The sequence below is a fragment of the Sturnus vulgaris genome, chromosome 1 (assembly GCF_052056855.1).
Source record: "Sturnus vulgaris isolate bStuVul1 chromosome 1, bStuVul1.hap1, whole genome shotgun sequence".
Lineage (NCBI taxonomy): Eukaryota > Metazoa > Chordata > Aves > Passeriformes > Sturnidae > Sturnus > Sturnus vulgaris.
The window spans coordinates 19,725,976-19,744,010 of NC_142243.1; the positions used below are offsets into that span (position 1 = coordinate 19,725,976).

Sequence of the window (18,035 nt, forward strand, 5' to 3'; positions counted from 1 at the left end):
TCCACCAGCAAAATCAAAATTTCACATATGGTACTAAGGTCTTGTACAGGGAACCTTATGATTTCACTTAAGCATGTCTGAAGACCACCCATGTTCTTGCCAGGATGTCTATAATGAATAACAGAATTACAGCACACAATATGAATTATTCCATTTTAGAAGGAATTAAGGGAAACAACACAACGTCCTTAAATATATGGGGTGAACCTAATATGATACATATAATAACTTGACTATATTTGAGCAACAATCTAATGCTGCTTTCATATCTCACTTTATTATATCCATATTTACATGGAATACAGATTAAGGCAAAAAAATCACAGTGAATTAAAGATTAAAGGCCCAAAATTTCAGAATTATGCTGGGCATCCTTCACTAACAGGAATTAAATCATGAGCAACTGCTAGACAAGATGAAAATTTCTAAGAATGAGTTATGACTAACGATGTAAAAAACATGGGGATTCCTCCTTTGTGCCCTAAAGATTTTTATACAGCCTGCATTCTATCAGTGGAATCAAAGAAAAAAAGTAGACTGGTGAGAGGACACATGGAGGAAAGGGCATCTAGTCCAACCTCCAGCTCAATAGTACCATAGGCAAAGCCACAGCAGATTGCTCAGGACCCTGTCTAGTTGAGGTCTGACAATCTCCATGGATTTAAATTTTGCAACTTTAAAAAGAGTTTTAATTTTTAATCTCCTACACCAGATAAAAGTGAAAAGAAGTTCTAAGAGCAATTACACCTTAGGATAATAAACTCTGAAGTTTGACATTTAGCCTCAAAAATTAGCCTGCTGAGCTGCCTCCACAAGTAGATAGAAACAATTCTGTGCACAAAGTCAATTTTAGTAAAGCCCATTTCTGCACATGTAATAAACTTCAGCTACCTCCAGTGAAGAAAAAACTAAGATTGTCATTTCCTTTTAGGCAAAAATACTTTATAAAACGACATGTAGAGATCTTTCCTATTATACTTAGCTGTTACTTAAATGAATAGCTTTGAAATGCAATTATGTTCTTATGATACTCAACTAGTAATACTAATGTATCAGCCTTGCTGATACATTAAATAATAAACTGGCCTATTATTAACGTTCCCTCTGCTTAAAAATTCTTGTAATGGTCTACCTGTCCTTAGACTTAAGCACTCAGCTGAGTAGGAAGTACTCTCATTTTTTATTTCTGAAACAGAATTGCTTTGCTTACACCAATAAAAAAACCTTTGGTTTAAAGAATTTATTTTTACCAAGAAAATCTGTATAGTTATTTGTAGAAAACACAGAAACTGCCTTAAAAAATAATAATTTAAAAAAGGTATTAGCCCCAATTCTTACTAACTCCATTTGACTCGTTTGTAAGCTCTAACACAACTCTAAAACTGTATCATAAACCATAAAACATAGTATTGAATCCTAGAAATTTAAATGCCAAAATTTCCTATGCATTGTTAAATTAAGAATATAATAAGTATAGAATCACACTGTGTTGTAAATGACAATGTAAAATGAAATGTGCACAGGAGAATTTCCCTGGGATTTTAATCTTTTATTTCTCAGGGAAAAAACATTTAAAAATGGCTGGTTCCTATGGTTCGGTAGTTACAGCAATGAAAACACCCAAGTTTTGCTAAATTTTCTCCCAGCAGAATCTTAGACATTAATCTCTGATCAGAGATGCATAAAATAATAAACAATAATAAAAAAGCATGGCTATCATTACCCGTTTCTGTGTAAATGAAAGATTTCTGAAAACAGAATTGATGATTCCTATTAAAGATGTGCTACCTATCCTTGGGACTTTGTAATTCTTATTCATCAGCTGAAGTAATTATCTGGTAAGTAACATGCAGTGTAAGTAAACAAACAGCATTTCATTTAGTCAGTCCAGTTGCTGGAGCTTGTTTATAATTTAGAGAAGACATGTCTTTATGACGATAGATGTCCATGACTTCAATAAAGAGGTAGATGGATTTTTTTTCTCTGTGACAGCCTTCCTAGGAGCCAGTGTTGAATAAAAATAAATCGTAGATTTGCTCTGATCAGCTGCTTCTGAATTTGTACATCAGAACAAATCATCTTACTTATTATCACGAACTGGAAAACAAAAACATATTCCCAAACAGACACAAACACACAACCTCAACGGTAAAAGAAGAGGAAAATAAAGGGGAAAAATGGACTTGTGCCCCAAAAAGATGATCAAAGAAACTTCTTATCAAATATTCTGAACTAGGATTTTTGGTCCTTGGTTTCCCTGTGCAGAAGGTTTCTATCAAAATGACACTAGATTATATCCAGCCTGCCTGCTAGGAGTGCTTAATTGAGCTGTTGTAACTGCTAGAGTTTTGAAAGGTCAAGAGAGCAACAAGCTATGCAGCCTGCCAGACCCCACCTCACACCATTGATGGGAGAGCAGTTGTGCTACCCAGGGCAGAGCCTAAAACAGGCAGTCTGCTGCACCAGGCGAGCCGGCACGGATGGCAGACAGCGCAAACAGAACATGCCTTCTTGACTTTAGCTTTCCATATGTGCTGTAGGGAAGTCATGATTTCCATTTTGCACGTAAAACATCTTCTGCTAACCCTTCTGCTACCCCTTCTGCTACCTTACATCCATCCACAGGCTAAACAACGTAGACATCAAAATGCACGTCACAAACACTTAACTGGAAAACGAACTTTAAAGTAACGCTATTGTTAGAGGCAGAACATTGGGATCACTGCAAGATCTGGATTTATTTTTCACCATATACATGCACAGCATATGCATGTCCCATTTCCTTAACTAAAGACATTCAAGACACCTTCTAAATATCTTAACTTTTCCAAACAGCACTCCAGCCCAAGCATTATAAATTGATTGATTCAACCACATGCCATTAGTATCTTTTACCCAGAGGACATCGCTAGCTACACAGGTCTCCTGACATTTAATTAAATAAGAAGTATGAATATATGTGGCATAAGAGGGAGGAAGTTGTAAATAATTTCCAAAAGCCTGGACACACACACAGGTGTGCAGACGAATCCAAGAATTAAGTATGTAGCTACATAAATCAGAGAAGTCCAACTAACTAGCTTGTTGCTAACTCTGTACTGCCCTGCCTACATTATGCTCCTACCATTAACACTTCTTATGGCTACATTAGCTTCATTCAAGTTCCTCACTGAAAAATAGCCTTTTTTTTTTTTTTTTTTTTTTTTTTTTTTTTTTTTTTTTTAGATCAAGGCTTGTAGAACAAATGATGAATATGGAATAGAAAAACTCAAGTATTCCTGATCACTAAGTTACCAGGTTATATTTTTTGCCAAGTCCATGCTGGTTCACATCACTGAGGTAAAGTGCTTGGTGCAGCATGAGGCTGATCAGTGCATTACCTGGAAGTAAGTCATTATCACAGTCATTTCCTTCATATGGAAATAAACTGAAACCAAGACCAATAGGTGAATTTTCAGATTTCATCAGGCCTTGGTGCTATCAATACACTCAGAAGCCAGGTCCTGAGAGAGGCTTCCTTCCCACTGCTGTCTCACAAATGGAAAAGTAGCTGAGAGGTTCAGAACTCCTTCAAACAGTTTGGTGGGATTTTTAAGCATTTTGATTTTGTTATCTTTTCTTTGTGTTTGTGAGGTGAACTGCACTGGTCCTGCCAACCCAGGCCACTGTTTGCAGTCCATTTCTCTTATGTTCTACTCCTTAAACAGAAGTAAACTTCTCATTTGTTATTTTATCACCTGGAGCTGGTCATTTGGGTTCATTTCTAAATGTCAGAAACCATTTGATTTTCACAGGGCTCCCTCTCACACGTGTCTCAGGCACAAATCTGCTTCTCAAACATCATGCACTCACCATGATCCTCCTCCACAATAAGAGAAATGCTCATTCCCTTCCTTCATTGCATTCAGACACCACTTGGCACTAAACCAATACAAAAGGCTCCAGATAAATTGCAGTCATTGACTTGCCTCATATTTTTGTTGGAAATATCTATTTCTAAAAGTTATTTCCTGTAGGGAGAAACCTTGTCTTTAATCTCCCAGAACTCCATTCTCCCCAGGATCCTACATGAAAACAACCTAATATTCTGAGCTCTACACAAGGGACAGCTGATTTACTGCTCACAGACTCACGTACCTAACAGGTCCTACAGCTCGTGCCTCCACCCATGGCCCCCACAGAGCTCCCCACCTCTTTATTGACTGTTCATGTGTTGGATTTTGGGGGCAGAGGCAGGGGAAGGTCAGATACACCATAAACACCTTCAACACACTCTCAGAAATAAAAAAGGTTCCATTCTCAGTCACTGAGACAGGAGGCAAGGAAATTGAAACAATATTAAGGTCAAATAGTAACATCATTATTAAAAAATCTACTTCATATAAACTACAGGATGTTAGATTAAACACTGGCTTTTCTCTGGGGGAAAAACTATGGTCACTACAGTTGTGCAAATCACTAACTGGCAAGTACACTGGGTGTCTTGGGAGTAACACAGAAATGACCAATACTTTCCTCTGCATGGGTTTGTTAAGATTTTCCTCTCTAGTATTTCCCTATTCTAAGCTGAAACTGTTTCAGGAGCCATTCTGCTACACCATCAAAACCAGCAGCTCTCCCAGGCTTCCCCTGGGGAAACCCCAAACTCATATGCAGTGCTTAAAACACAGCTGCGAGGTCTCCAAGCTAGTCATGGGGAATGATGCCATACAGAATGACCCTTGTTCTTCCAATTTAGGAGAAGAAAACTGTATTGCTTCTACACTTTGGCTGCTGCAGAGAATCCACGGGAAAAAGGCTTGCTAAGGGTGACTGTTTCACAAATCTACATCCAGCTCTGGATGTGAGCCCATCTATCTTCACATATAAGCACTTGTTTCTTCCACATAAGAGTTCTTCTCACTAAACACACGGTTTCAGGCATGAATAACTCCATTTCTTGTGCAGCTGTACAATATTTGCAGTTGAAAATTAACCAAGTGCTATTGTCACTTGAAACAAACCAAGTCAAGGGGTTTTACAAAGGACGGACTCATGGCTCTGAAGTAAACCTCTGAATTTAATTTGACTGCCTTTCAAGTCTGTACTTCAAGTTACACTCACGTGTTGCACAACTTATCTATCTGAACGCAGCATTAGACGTTGTTGCCTTAGGTAGAACTAATGTGAAGGTAGAAAAGTCATTCCAGAATCTTACAGCTTAAATTTTTACAGTGTTCTGCCACAGGTAATTTGCCAAACTATCCTTGTAATAATAAACATGCAATTCAAGGGAGAGGTTCCCAAAGAAACAATTCTGATTTATGGTTTTCAGATACACTCCCATGTCAATCCACAGTATGATGAAAACTACCATTGCTATAAAGTTACAAGTGACTCTCTCTGATCTTAAACAACATCGTTTTCTCCCTTCACTCAGTTTCTGAAATAAGGTAAGTAGCAATGATTCAGAGTAAACACATTACTGTGCTCTCCCTACTGATTGCTAGGACTTAAAATATTTCTAAAATAGGTGGTGTTTTCCCTTGAAAATTAGCCTTATCAGCAAAATGGCTGTACACACAGATTTGGGATTTGTCTGATTCATGAAGAACAGTCAAAATGTAACTCTTTTCAAACCTGAATGACATTTGACTGCTCCAAGATATTCCCCTCCTTTAGAAATTTAGCAGACAGATTTTCATACTTTTTGGAAGATAATTCTGCCTGGCAGGAGCCATGAGTATAACTGGCATTTATCAACATCATACTTAATATTCCAAAAGAAGTGCTCCATCCTTCAAGAGGGCATAGGCAAACTCAACAGAAGTGAAGATTTAATTTAAATAGACAAGTTCAAAACTTTTGCCTGGAGAACACAAGTGACAAATGCAGGATTTCCAAGGCAACTAAAACATATGCTTTGGACATCATAAGCAATTCACTGGACTTATAAAGAGGTTTCCCATTCTTTGAAAGGATGTTTTCCAAGAAAAATATCTATGGAGATCAAAAAAAAGCCAAGTTTTGAGTTTCTTAGGAAAGTTAAAAACTGCAAAAATCTAAAAGTTGCATGCAATAGAGTGAATGAAATCCAACGATTTTTCCTAAATGACAAATAACCAAGAAAACTTGCTGCCTCTGAATTCATCTGCCAAAAGAATAGCTTTCCAGTGATTAGGTTTTCCTCAGAAGTAATCCTAATTAACCCTACACTTGCCATGACAGTGTTGGATCATGCTAATGCAACAGAGCCCAAAGTCTCTGCCAGGTGAGATGGCTGGCAGGAAGGAGTGACAAAACACTAAAGGTATCCTGTGCCCAACTGGGGACAAGTTGGTACCATCAGCCCTGGCACACCTCCATCAGGGCCCTGGGAAGGCAGGAGGGATGTGGCTGGAGCTGCCCAGCACCCACAGCCCTGGCAAAGCCCACCTGAGGGAGGAAGAGCAGATGCTCTGCAGCCATGGGAAATGCTCTGCTGGGCAAAGTGCAGCTCGGGGCCACAGGACAGCCTCCCAAACTTGCAAGCACCATCTGGAGTCCCATCATCCCATATGTGGAACTCAAAAACTGTTGGGAGTAAGTTTTAGATGCTTTTGTTTTGGGAGGGTAATGCAGACTATGATCCACCAGGCATCTGTGAAAAGGAGCTCCTCTTTCTGTTTCTTTTTTGATGAACTACTCCAATTCCGTTTAATTTATTTATTTATTCCCTTTAACCAGAGATTTATTTCGCAAACCAACAGGAAGAGAGCTAAACAAACAAGTTATAGCCACAAATTAAACTGCCAAGCCTGCAGCTTTTTACAGTTTCATATATTTATGAAATTAAATCGCTTACTATAGTCAAACAAATTTACTTTGCCAGGTATGTGACAAAGAATGCCTAAAAAGATACTATATGTTTATTTCATCAGTCATAAGAGCTTAAAAAGCATCTACTTAAAGTTTTAAAATGTAATGTGAAAGACACTGTGCATCCCAAGTTAGAACAGTTATGAAAATACTAATGAAAATAGGAAAGGACCACTGCTACCTCGTTTTATTATTAGTTTCAAAAATACAGCCTTTGTCACTGTGTCATGACACTTTGTTTTTATTTTCAATATGAAGTGGTCATAAACACCAGCTTTTTTCTTTTGATAACTGGCTCTTAAGCAATATTATCTTTGTCAGCTGGGGTTGGTGGGAAATGATATCAAAGTTGATTATCAGTGCTGTCAGATATCTGGACTTATTATGCACTCAGAGTAAGTTGATAATCCAAGCTTGTTTATACATTGCAACAAAAACGAAGCAAAGTGGATGCAAAAGTTGGTGGTACCAGTCTGTGGCATTTTGCTATTAAATTCAACTGAGTTAGAACACCACTTCAGATACGTTTCTGCAAATGTGTGTGTATGCTCATGTGGACTTCTGTGTGTGCACATGAAATGCAAACAATGATCACATACAGTTCCATTTCTCTATTACTCTATATAAATACTGAGTTTTAAGAGATAGATTAACTGAATTCTTCTAAGAGATGCTTTAATGATGCTATGTTTCTTTTTGTCAGTAGTCTCCTCCCTAGGATAAAAATCAAATTTTATATGCATAGCTAGAATTCCTTTAACTTATTTAAAACTACTTTAAATTAATAGTAAACTTAAAATTAAACCCTAAAATTCTTCTCTGTCACTTTTCACTCACTTTGTCCTTCAGTGACTCAAGTAATTGTGTGGGAAGATAAAACAAATGCCTTTTCCACAGTACAGAGCATATGGCTTCATGAACAACAGATCTGTACAGATAGAAGTTTCACATTGATTTAGCTTTTACTGAACAATTAAAGTGTTCTTCAAGCTTTATGTACACCATCAATTCTATTTTACTTATCACTAAGTAAAGCAAATATCTTCATCACTCTTGCTGCCAAAATAACACCAAAAAAGTGCATCCTTATTTTCCCCTAACTGTCTTACTCTAAAGAAAAACTAAGAAGAAACAACCCAAATGATATTTTAGTTTTCACTTAGTGACAATTTTGTTTGAGCAGATCATTACTCTTCAGTTTCAGGGACATCTAGAGATATCAAAGAGACAAAACAAAACAAAAAAAGGAAATAAAAACCCCTAATTTTACATAATTCATGATGGGCTTCTTACTTTTTCTATTGATGCTATTTCACTTTGCACAGCTATGTCATAGAAAAGGGACTGGAACGAGATGGCTCATGTGCCTGGGAAAGCGGTCTCAAACATTAAACTACTTTCTATGACACAAAATAATTCAAGATTTCTGAGAAGCTGAAAAAGCATCAGATAAAGAGATTGATATTTGAATCCAGAGCTCTAATGCAATTCTTCAGTCATCTACGTTATTTTCAAGACATTTTAAAATTTCAGACTTGCTTGCTGTATGAACGAGGAAGTAACTCCACAGGATACAATGGAATGAAGAGGAAAATTTGTTAAAAGTGATTTGCAACCCTTTACGAATATCTAAATGTAACCAATTAAAAAAAAGCATCAACATTTGACACTCTCTCCTGCTTTACAATTCTTACACACAAGTAAACATTCTATATCATAATCACTGCAGTGCCCTGTGGCTTACTGCTTTGGAAAAACTAAGTTCTTTTCAGCTCCCTAGCTTGGTTTGTGAAACTTTGTGCAAGTCACACATGCACAAATGAGTTCAATGCGCACACAGCTGCACTTAAATTATTTTCTTGAATGTCCTCTACATTTCTTGCATCTCAAAAACATATCTGGTTGGAATTAAAAAAAAAAAAAAAATCCAAAATAACTCAATTCCCTGAAATGTGTTGTAGAACCCAGACTGCCATAAAAGGCCCTTTCATACTTCAAAGAGCAACTTCAATAATCAAAACAAAACATTTGCAATTGCCAGTTATATGCAAAGAATGTAGCACTTTTTAGCTTGTGAAATTTATTTTGATGTCCTATAGTAGAGTTCATACGTATTTTTCAGTGTTATTCTTCCCCAAAGCTCCTCATATTTGGACTCGGTCACAATGTGTGGGTGGAAGAATCCATCCATTTTTCTTACCAAGTAGCACTTGAACCACAGGCTGCAAACTGCAAACTTTTATGTCAGCTAACAATGTCATGCAGAAGTGTGGAGCTATTAGTGGTTTTCTTCTGGTCTTCTCTGACATCATCAACTTATTTCAAACACTGTTTTATACACATACTTAAGTAAAGAGTGTCAGATCTTAACGTGGGTATGTTTGGGTTTTTACAAAAAGCTACTTCTTTTGATGGACACTGCAGTACATTACAATGACATGCTTTGTACTGTACAAAAGAAATGGTTTGGCAACATGCCTACAAACGTACTATTAAGGCTGGCTCCGTTAGCTCCTTGTAGTCTATTAACATTGCAAACTATGAGACAAAATCTGAATTATTTGGAGGCATGGATTTGCTTAACTCAGAGTCCAAATAGCCTCATAACAGTCAGTAATTAAATACTTTCAGTATCACCACAGTGCAATAAACAAGACAAGGAAAGTAGATTCAGTTTTATCTAGCAAATAGTACCTCACTATCTGAAGAACCTGAAGAAAAAGGTCATATTTAAAAAGCAATGGAATTGGTGAATACTAAAGTTCAAACACAGAAAAAAGGTACTGACAGAAATTCAAAGCTGCCTAATAAACTCTGAGATTGGAACACTGAAAGTAAGTAACGACTGAGGTAAAAAAAAAAAAAAAATCACTAGTTTACATCTTACCACTTCGTACTCCTCGCTGCCGAAAAGGAACATAGTTACTCCTTCGCAGTCTGACACCAGTTGCCAGAGCGCCCAGCCGCCTTAAGTCAGACCTTGCACGGCATCCTCAGCTCCCGTGTCCCAGCCGGGCAGGCTTCCCAGGCTGCTTTCCCACGCCTGGGCTGCTCCTGAGGCACCGGGGCGCTCGGGCATGAACTCAGACTCTGCTGCGAGGGCCGCGGGACCGGCGGGATGGAAAACTGCGAAACTCCGCGGGCGGCAGCGGAGCCCCGCGCCCGTGCGGAGCCGTGCGGGGCCGGGCGGGGCGGGCAGCGGGACGGGATGGGGCGGGACAGAGGGACGGGGCGGTGCGGGCAGCCCCAGCCGGGGCCGTGCGGGGCGGTGCGGGACAGAGCGATGGGGCGGAGCGGGGCGGGCAGCGGGGCGGGACGGGACGGGACCGGGCCGGACGGGGCGGGATGGGGCGGTGCGGGCTGAGGGACGGGGCGGTGCGGGCAGCGGGGGGCGGCAGCGCTGCGTTCCGGCCCTGCCCCGCCTGGCGAGACACCGCCCAAACTGTGTGCGGGAAAAGCGCGGCCGGGAGAGCGCGAGTGTGGCCCGGGAACGGCGGCCGGGGCACTGAGGGGCGGCTGCTGCGGCCGGGCCGAGCCGGCAGCCCCGGGCAGCTCGGATCACACGTAACCCCTCGCTGCTCTGACCGTGCTGCAGAAACCCATGCAGCTATCTCACTATCTGTATCTTAAAATCTCTTCTGAAAAACAAACAAACAAATAAACAAACAGCCCAGAATAGCTTCATTGCTTCCTCGCACGGATTAGTCCCAGAGCGCTCTGTAAACACGGTGTAACTTTATCTCTGCAGCACAATGGCACTGAGGTAAACTGAAAAGTTACACCCGCTCCCTCCGGCGCACGGGAAGCGGAGCCGGCACGCAATGCCACACCGGGAAAGAAGAATCCAGGGGCCCGCCCGCTCCTGGCCAACTTCTAGTACAGGTAGAGCAGGCAAGAAAGAGTAAAAGAAGCCAAAGAGCAGAATAAAACACAACGAAAAGACTTCAGAGACTAATTCACCAACTGCATTCCCAAACTAATAGTAAAATGGGGCTTACAAACAAATCCCACTGAAGACAGTTTAGGAATACAGCAAAAAGTAAACCAGGCATGCAGAAATACTGCTCTCTAGCAAAGGCTGTTCTTTACAACCGAGGAAGAGGCCACCAGTAGGCATCCAATAACACAACCATGATCAAAACTGCTTTCAAACAGCTCTATGAAACTCATCCTTTATCACCTCAGTCCTCTCAATTCCTTATAGTTCATACTGCTGCTAGCACTATATCCTATAACCAGAACTATACATAAGCACTTAGAAAAATATATGGAATACTTAATGTCTTAAGGAGGAAATGTGTGGGTGTATGCTTGCCCATTTATCTCTATAATCAAGTTAATATAATGTACACAACATATCATGACAAGATATAGCATTGAAAAACAGTTTGTGCTACTCAATTCCCTTCTCTTCCACAGAAGAAAGAACAAGACCTCTTTCCTAACAAAAGCAGCAAATGAAGCAGTTCAAATACATTGTAAATATCTTCCCAGTTCTTTCCCCTGCATCATCCCCTGCTTATTTTAAATAGATCTTGTCTTGACTAACTGTTTCTTTGCGTGAGTTAGTAGGATATTCTTCTCTCAATCTGTTTTCTCTGTCAAAACAGACCTTTAGTCCTCTGTTGACTATATGTGATGTGACTCACGAGTCTCGATTTTTTATGTTCTTGTATGTATCCACAAGCAGAGTCAAACCCAAGAAAAGGGTTGGAAAAGGGCAAATTAGAAATCAGAAGGTACTAATTTTATATCCAAGCATATGTTTACAAAATACCATTAGTTTAATCTGTCAGCTGAACTGGTCACTTTGTATTACATCAATTGTAAATCACGCTTCAAACAAATAATACCATAATAGTGCATTCCCAGAGCGTAAATAAAACATGCACCATTCCTGCATGGAGGCTAACAGGCATCAGACACCTCTACTGGAAAGTAATGACCACTTGTCTAAGTTGGTTGTTCCAATTGATGCTGAATAAATGTGGTCACGCACACTTATTAACTTTAATGTAATTGCCTAAGCTTTCCTGCACAGTGTTTTCAATGTGAAACCACACCTGTCAATACCAGGCAAAGCCAGTGTCATCATGCATTACTTTGCTTGTCTGATACAGCTCTTGTAAGCAATTGAAATTTGGGTGCTGTAGCTTGATTGCTCCTTTTTGGATACGGCTCTCACAACTAATCTGGAGGAAAAAAAAAACCAGCAGGAATGTTACAAGTACTCCTAACGCCAAAAATAAGGAAAAGATATTGTTTTCTATGTATTAAAATTATGGTGGGTTTTTTTTGGTCATTTCATCAGCTCCCGTACTTTGGGAATTAATATGAAATCAGAGAGGACTGCAGTTCACATATACTCAACAGAGACTTAGGGCATTATTCAGGCTGTCACCATAAGTGACTTTCATGTCACAAGTAATTCTTACTACAGATAGCACAAGCAGCCAGAGTCTGGCAGCTTGGACAGTATATAAGCTGAATTGCTTATTGCTCTCTTGAATTGAAACATCATGACAGGTACCAAAGTCTGTCTCAGAGCTCCACAAAGCAAATTTGCATAGAGCTTTTATGGTTCAAGAATTAGAAGTCTGCAAAAATGCCACCTCTGTTGAGGGTGTTTAAACTTAGCAAAGCACTGCTGGATGACCTGTGCTCCTCTCCCAGCTAAGTGACAGCACAGGGTTTTAGCTGCACATCATTCCCCCAGTACCTTAGTGTGGCAAGGGATTGGCCAGCAGAGGGTGGGCAGAGTCTCACAGTGCTGACCCTTGCAGACAGAATTCCATGATCCACACAGAAAGAGTGAGCAGAGAAGTGGAGGAGATGGAGGAGTGTGAGGGGGGCATGGAGAGGGACAGAGAGGTTGGAAAAAGGAATCTGTGAACAATGGGGCCGGAGAGGTGGTGGGATGGGAAAAACAGAAAACCAGAGCACAGAACAAGGATGGATGGAAGCACTGTGACCCACAGGGAGGAGAGTCTAGAAGCCAGGCCAGCAGACAGGAATTAAGGTTACGCAAGAAAAATGTTAATGGTAGGCAGGGAGCACAATAGGATTTGAAAAGGTCTTCACAGAGACAGCTGGCTACCTGACTAGCCTAAAGCTAGGAGGTAACCAGGAAGGAGTGGAATGATGTGGACCAGGGCAGAAATGCTGACCAGGGATGCCTGGGCAGAACTGGCTGATCAAGCAAATATAGGCCACTGGAAAACCTGTAAGCTGGAGACTTCAGCAAGAGACAAAGTTGCTACTCTTTTTTTGGGATAGAATGGAACTGGGATGAAGGCAGAAAGTGTCAAAAGCACAGAAATAGGTCTAAAAAATGGTAGGTGGAAACAAAGCTAAGGGTGGTATTGCTCCTCTCCCCAGCTGGCACTTTCCAGCACGTGTCCTTGCAGATGTGTGACACAGAGCTACAACAAGGCAACTTGATGAAGACTGGGCCTTAAAAACCAGCATTCAGACTAAAGAAAAATAAAATACTGCGACTGTGAGAGTCAAGACTACAGTCTGAAATGATGAAGTAAATCACAAAGATAAAGTAAATCACTTACTCAATGTATACGAGCACTTTTAAAGTAGCTCTTGCTCATCTGTGGAAGCCAAGACAGAAATAGCAACATTAATCATGTGTTAACAGAGGCAAATAGGCACAAATACAGGTGTGTCAGTATGTGTGGACTTTGTTTTCCCTGATTGCTTCCCTAAATCTTTTCCTTTCATAAAAATCTATTAAGGTGTATAGTATCTGGTGGAAGGGGAGTAAAGAAGACAGAGCCAGACTCTTCTCAGTGACTCCTAATGAAAAGGAAAAAAAGTGATGAGTATTGATTAAAATATAGGAAAATACATTTGAACATGGAGAATTTTTTTTTGTGATAGGGTTTGTTTTGTTGTATTTTTTTATTTTACTGTGAGGGTGAGAGAGCACTGGCATAGAGAGCCCAGCGAGGTTGTGGAGTCTCAATCCTTAGAGACAGTCAAAAGCAATCTGAACATGCTTAACATGAGGGTTAGCAGCTCTAGGTGGCCTTGCTCTGAGCAGGTAGCTGGAATAGCTCCAGAGGTTCCTTTTTACCTCAGCCACTCTGTGAAATTAAAAATTATCTGATTCACATTGGTATTTTAGGGATTCCATCTCTCCATATTAATTTTCAAGGACTAAGTGTAATGACTTTTCAGATTGTCAAAGAGAATAGCATTTAACTCTGGTATTTAAACCCTGACCCATGTCTTTTAAGCATAGCTATGAAGTGTCTACACTATAAATAGCTTTGTATATCATAGTACTTCAACACAGTGCCTTTGGGAAAACAAACAGAAAAAAATGCTGACATGGTTGTCAAGGTTAATAGACTAAACAGACCTTTCGATAAACAAGAATCTTTCAGCTTGTATCCAACAGTAACAACGTTTTTTTTTCTTTGGGAACTCTAATGGAAAGCAATTGACTCTCTCTTACCTAATTCAGATTCAAATTCAAATGCCAGAGAAGAATGTCAACAGCTTGTAACTCCTTTACACAGCTAGCAACAAGAATTGTTTCTTGTAAATATGAATGTTTCAGGTTAAGGGAACTTCTGGCAAAAAAACTCTGAATAAGCTGTTCCCTCACATATGGCATGAAAGAGCAAGAGCTTTAATTACCCTGCATCCAAACGATCCCATTCCATCCCATCCCATCCCACACCAGCACTGAATAATTTCTTAACAACGTTATTTATATGTGAAAATTATGATTAGCAGTTAATTTTTTTTAATTTTTTCCTATGAATTTTAGCTCTCCCATTGATTTTATCCCACAGGGGTCACTCTAAGTGTGGGCAACACACTTCCAGCAGCATAAACTTAAATTTTCAGGAGTGTTACTGCCCTGAAAGAGCTACGGCATGGATCTGAAGCCCAGGCTGCCTTGTTCCTCTGGACATCAGCACATTTAGAAGAATGGGTCTTTTCCAGTTCTTCTCATTGCCACTGTAACTCTCTGAATGCTGTGTGATGGTAACTGCAGTGTCTCCACATTCTAAGAAACATCCAAGTGTTTTATGGAAATGATAGGACTCCTCAGCAAGGAAGACTGAGAGCATGTTAACCCAGAAGAGTTAAAAGCTTGCTCACAGCACCATGTTGCTCAGACATTTTCATGACAGGTTAAGTAACTCAGTTGGAGTTTCCCAGACTCATGCTGAACACTTTTATTTTTGTGCTGGGGGTAGGCAAGGAGGGGGATGGCAGGGCCAGGACACAATTTGGACTACTTCCCTCTCTTGCATGGTATCTTCCTTTCTTTTAAAAGCATCTCTCAAAAGAAATAGCATGGTTTGGGTCAAGTTAAAAGGTTTTGTTCATTTGTTTGTTTGTTTAATTTTCATATCAGAAGAAGTGATGGGCAGCATCCCTGAACAAGATGCAGATTCCAAATACACTGCAAGATACACTGCATTCATTTCAAGAAGACTTTGTACTTCTTTTCTGAATTTATCCATTTTACATCCAACTATAAAATAAAAATCCATCTCCTTCCATAAAATTCCATGCATCATGTAGGATGCTTGTAATTCTCCCTTACAGATGGTGTACATCTGAAAGAGGGTTGTTAAGTAAAATTTTATTCTGTGAGATTTAGTTTAGGTATATAATAAACCAGTGTCAACTAATTTAAGATGCAATAATGAAACACTTCCTTAAGGTTAATGTCACATCTTAAATCTCAAAACCAAGCTTCAAATGAATGAATAATAAAATCCATAAGTATGCCCATGGAAGTACTGGAATGCTATATAAATTTTATTTTAAAACATTAAAGCTGCTTATCATTTGCAAATTGTTATTGGTTATTATGGTTACTGTTCTCTAACACAATCCAATCTGCCTGCACTTTTCTATTTCTGGATACAGCAGTGATAACGTTAACAGCAGACTTAACTTCTCAACTTGCAAACATACATACATTAGGGGCACATGCTATCTCCTGCTGCACTGAAAGATAACGAGAGTATGTTCTCACAGTGCCACAGAAATAACAAGCTGCTGTTCTCCCTGCAGTCAGATGTTAAAACATCTAATCCAATTCGCAATGAGTGTCAGGAACACAGCATGTTTGAAAACATTTGTATTACAGATACATAATACAAATACCTGTTGTATTATAAATCCTCTGCATCACTGAGATATTGCAGGGGTGTTATAAATGCTATGAAGTTGGAAAATCTGCCTATAGGTGATTACTCCCATGCGTGGGCAAGATTTTTTATTTTTATTTTTCACAAGTGATGTAGTCATGTGGAACATTGTCTTCTTAAAGCCTTGCTGTAGTGAAACACAGAGAACAGGGAGAGAGATAGAAAGAACAATTCTAGTGCTCAACATGATGTTGCTGGTCTAGGATGGTCACAGAAGTCAACTGCAGCTGAATGTGCTGCCAAACACTTCTGAAACAGCAGTAAATTCTGTCATAGCTTTAGGTGGTTGGAAGAAAAAATTAATTCAACAACCATATTTTAAAAAGTAATACCCTGAGTATTACAAAGGAGATAATGTTCACTTTGCTATATGTATTAATTGCAAAAAGGGAGATTAATATACTTTTAAGCACAAGAATATCAATAGAAGAAACAACCTTCACAGAGAACATTTAATATCTTGAAGTAGAATATATAAAACTTACACAGTACTGTAGAAACAGCTTGTGCTGGCTATTTTTCCTTAAAGAATACTTCCACTGAAAGGTTACTACTTTATAGTGTTACCCATACATGAACACAACATTAGACAAAGGGGTTTTTAATCTCAGTGAAAGGCTTTCACCTCTTGCCCTCAGCACTTGCCTGCCTCTGGGGAAACTGAAATATTTCAAGTGCCATGAGCAGCTCCACCATGGCCAGATGCGGAGTGCCCAGAGCTGAAGACTGAGGGATAACTTTGGCTCATAGCTGTGCACAGGAGCTACCCCAGACTAGTAGGAATATTACCCTCTGGCCACATCCACATCTTGAAAACTGTGGTCCACTTACAGGGTGTCCTCTGGGGCAATTGCTGTGCAATTAACTTAGTAACTGTTAGTTCACAGAGGAGATATTCAAGCCCCTGTGCCTTTAAAATGGTTTTGGCTTTTAAAACGTCCAGCCATATCTCAAAATCACATTTACAGAAGTGCTTATAAAACTTGTGCTATTGATACCTCCAGATTCTGTTCTCATTTCAGAAAATAAAATGCATCTAATCAGGAAAGCCACAACAGCCAGCCACAGGAGTCATTTTGGCTTACTCTGCCTTTGTTTATGCATTTTTGGCACAAACCATCACTCCACAATTCCATCAATTTAAATTATTGATTATCACTAAACGTTGTGGTTTCTTTGGCCTCATCCCTTCTTCAAATCTCAATTCCCATTTCTCACTTTTACTGTTTTTGAAATCTCTAATATTTCTGATGGTCACAGTTTTGCAATCCTAAAATCTGTATTAATTATAATTAATTTTTTCTAGACTACCTTGTGCAATTTAATAAGCTTCAGTGAAAGAAGTTCTGGTGAAATGTGAAAGCTGGAAAACTTGTCTCTGCAGAAAGGACTAGATATCTCTTGGGACCCACTTCGGAGCTCAAAATAGGAATTAAGTGGAATTTAGCAGCACATGTGCTGCTGTAATGGCTCTCTCACCTATGAGGCTGGGTGTCACCCTGGCCCAACAGAAATGTATTTCAGTTTAAGGAGCAGGGAGGCAGATGTGTAACCCTGGCTAGGAACTCGCAGTGTGTTGCAGTGAAAACACGGCCAGAGGAACCAGCATAAGGCCAGAGGAACTAAGCAGAGACAGCAGTTTGCAATGCAAAGGATTAAATAAGTGCAGAAAGTTGCTCCTTACAGAGAATTAATACAATGTGTTACAACAACATGCTCAGAACTGCCCTGATGAGATGCATCACGAAGGTAAGGTACTTTCAGTCAGTCTTCCTTGTCCACTTAAATTAACAAGACCTTGTTAGCAGAGAGTAAGAAGGTGAAAACTTGGCAGAGAGTAAGTAGGTGCAAAGGTCTTTCTCCTTCTACGTTGAAAAGACATTTTTTTCCTCTCAGTTATAATTTAGATACAACTGTAAAATGTACAAATGTGATTTTCCAATTGCATTTCTTCCCCTCCCTCTTGCCACAATTCCTGATCGGTGTTCCCGAGAATGCTCTGAACAG

General features: G+C 39.6%; 1 protein-coding gene across 9 annotated transcripts in view; it reads right to left on the reverse strand.

The window, feature by feature from the left end:
- Positions 1-18,035, reverse strand: part of CACNB2 (calcium voltage-gated channel auxiliary subunit beta 2) — a 241,380-nt gene that overhangs the window by 95,456 nt on the left and 127,889 nt on the right. For 2 of the 9 annotated variants that reach the window (XM_088160795.1, XM_014889582.2), the window contains exon 1: positions 9,725-10,107. The exons of the other annotated variants lie outside the window; for them this stretch is intronic. In XM_088160795.1, coding sequence (XP_088016921.1) covers positions 9,725-9,757 — 33 coding nt within the window. In that variant the 5' untranslated portion in view covers positions 9,758-10,107. Of the gene's footprint in view, positions 1-9,724; positions 10,108-18,035 lie in introns of those variants that run through there. 9 annotated transcript variants of the gene reach the window in all.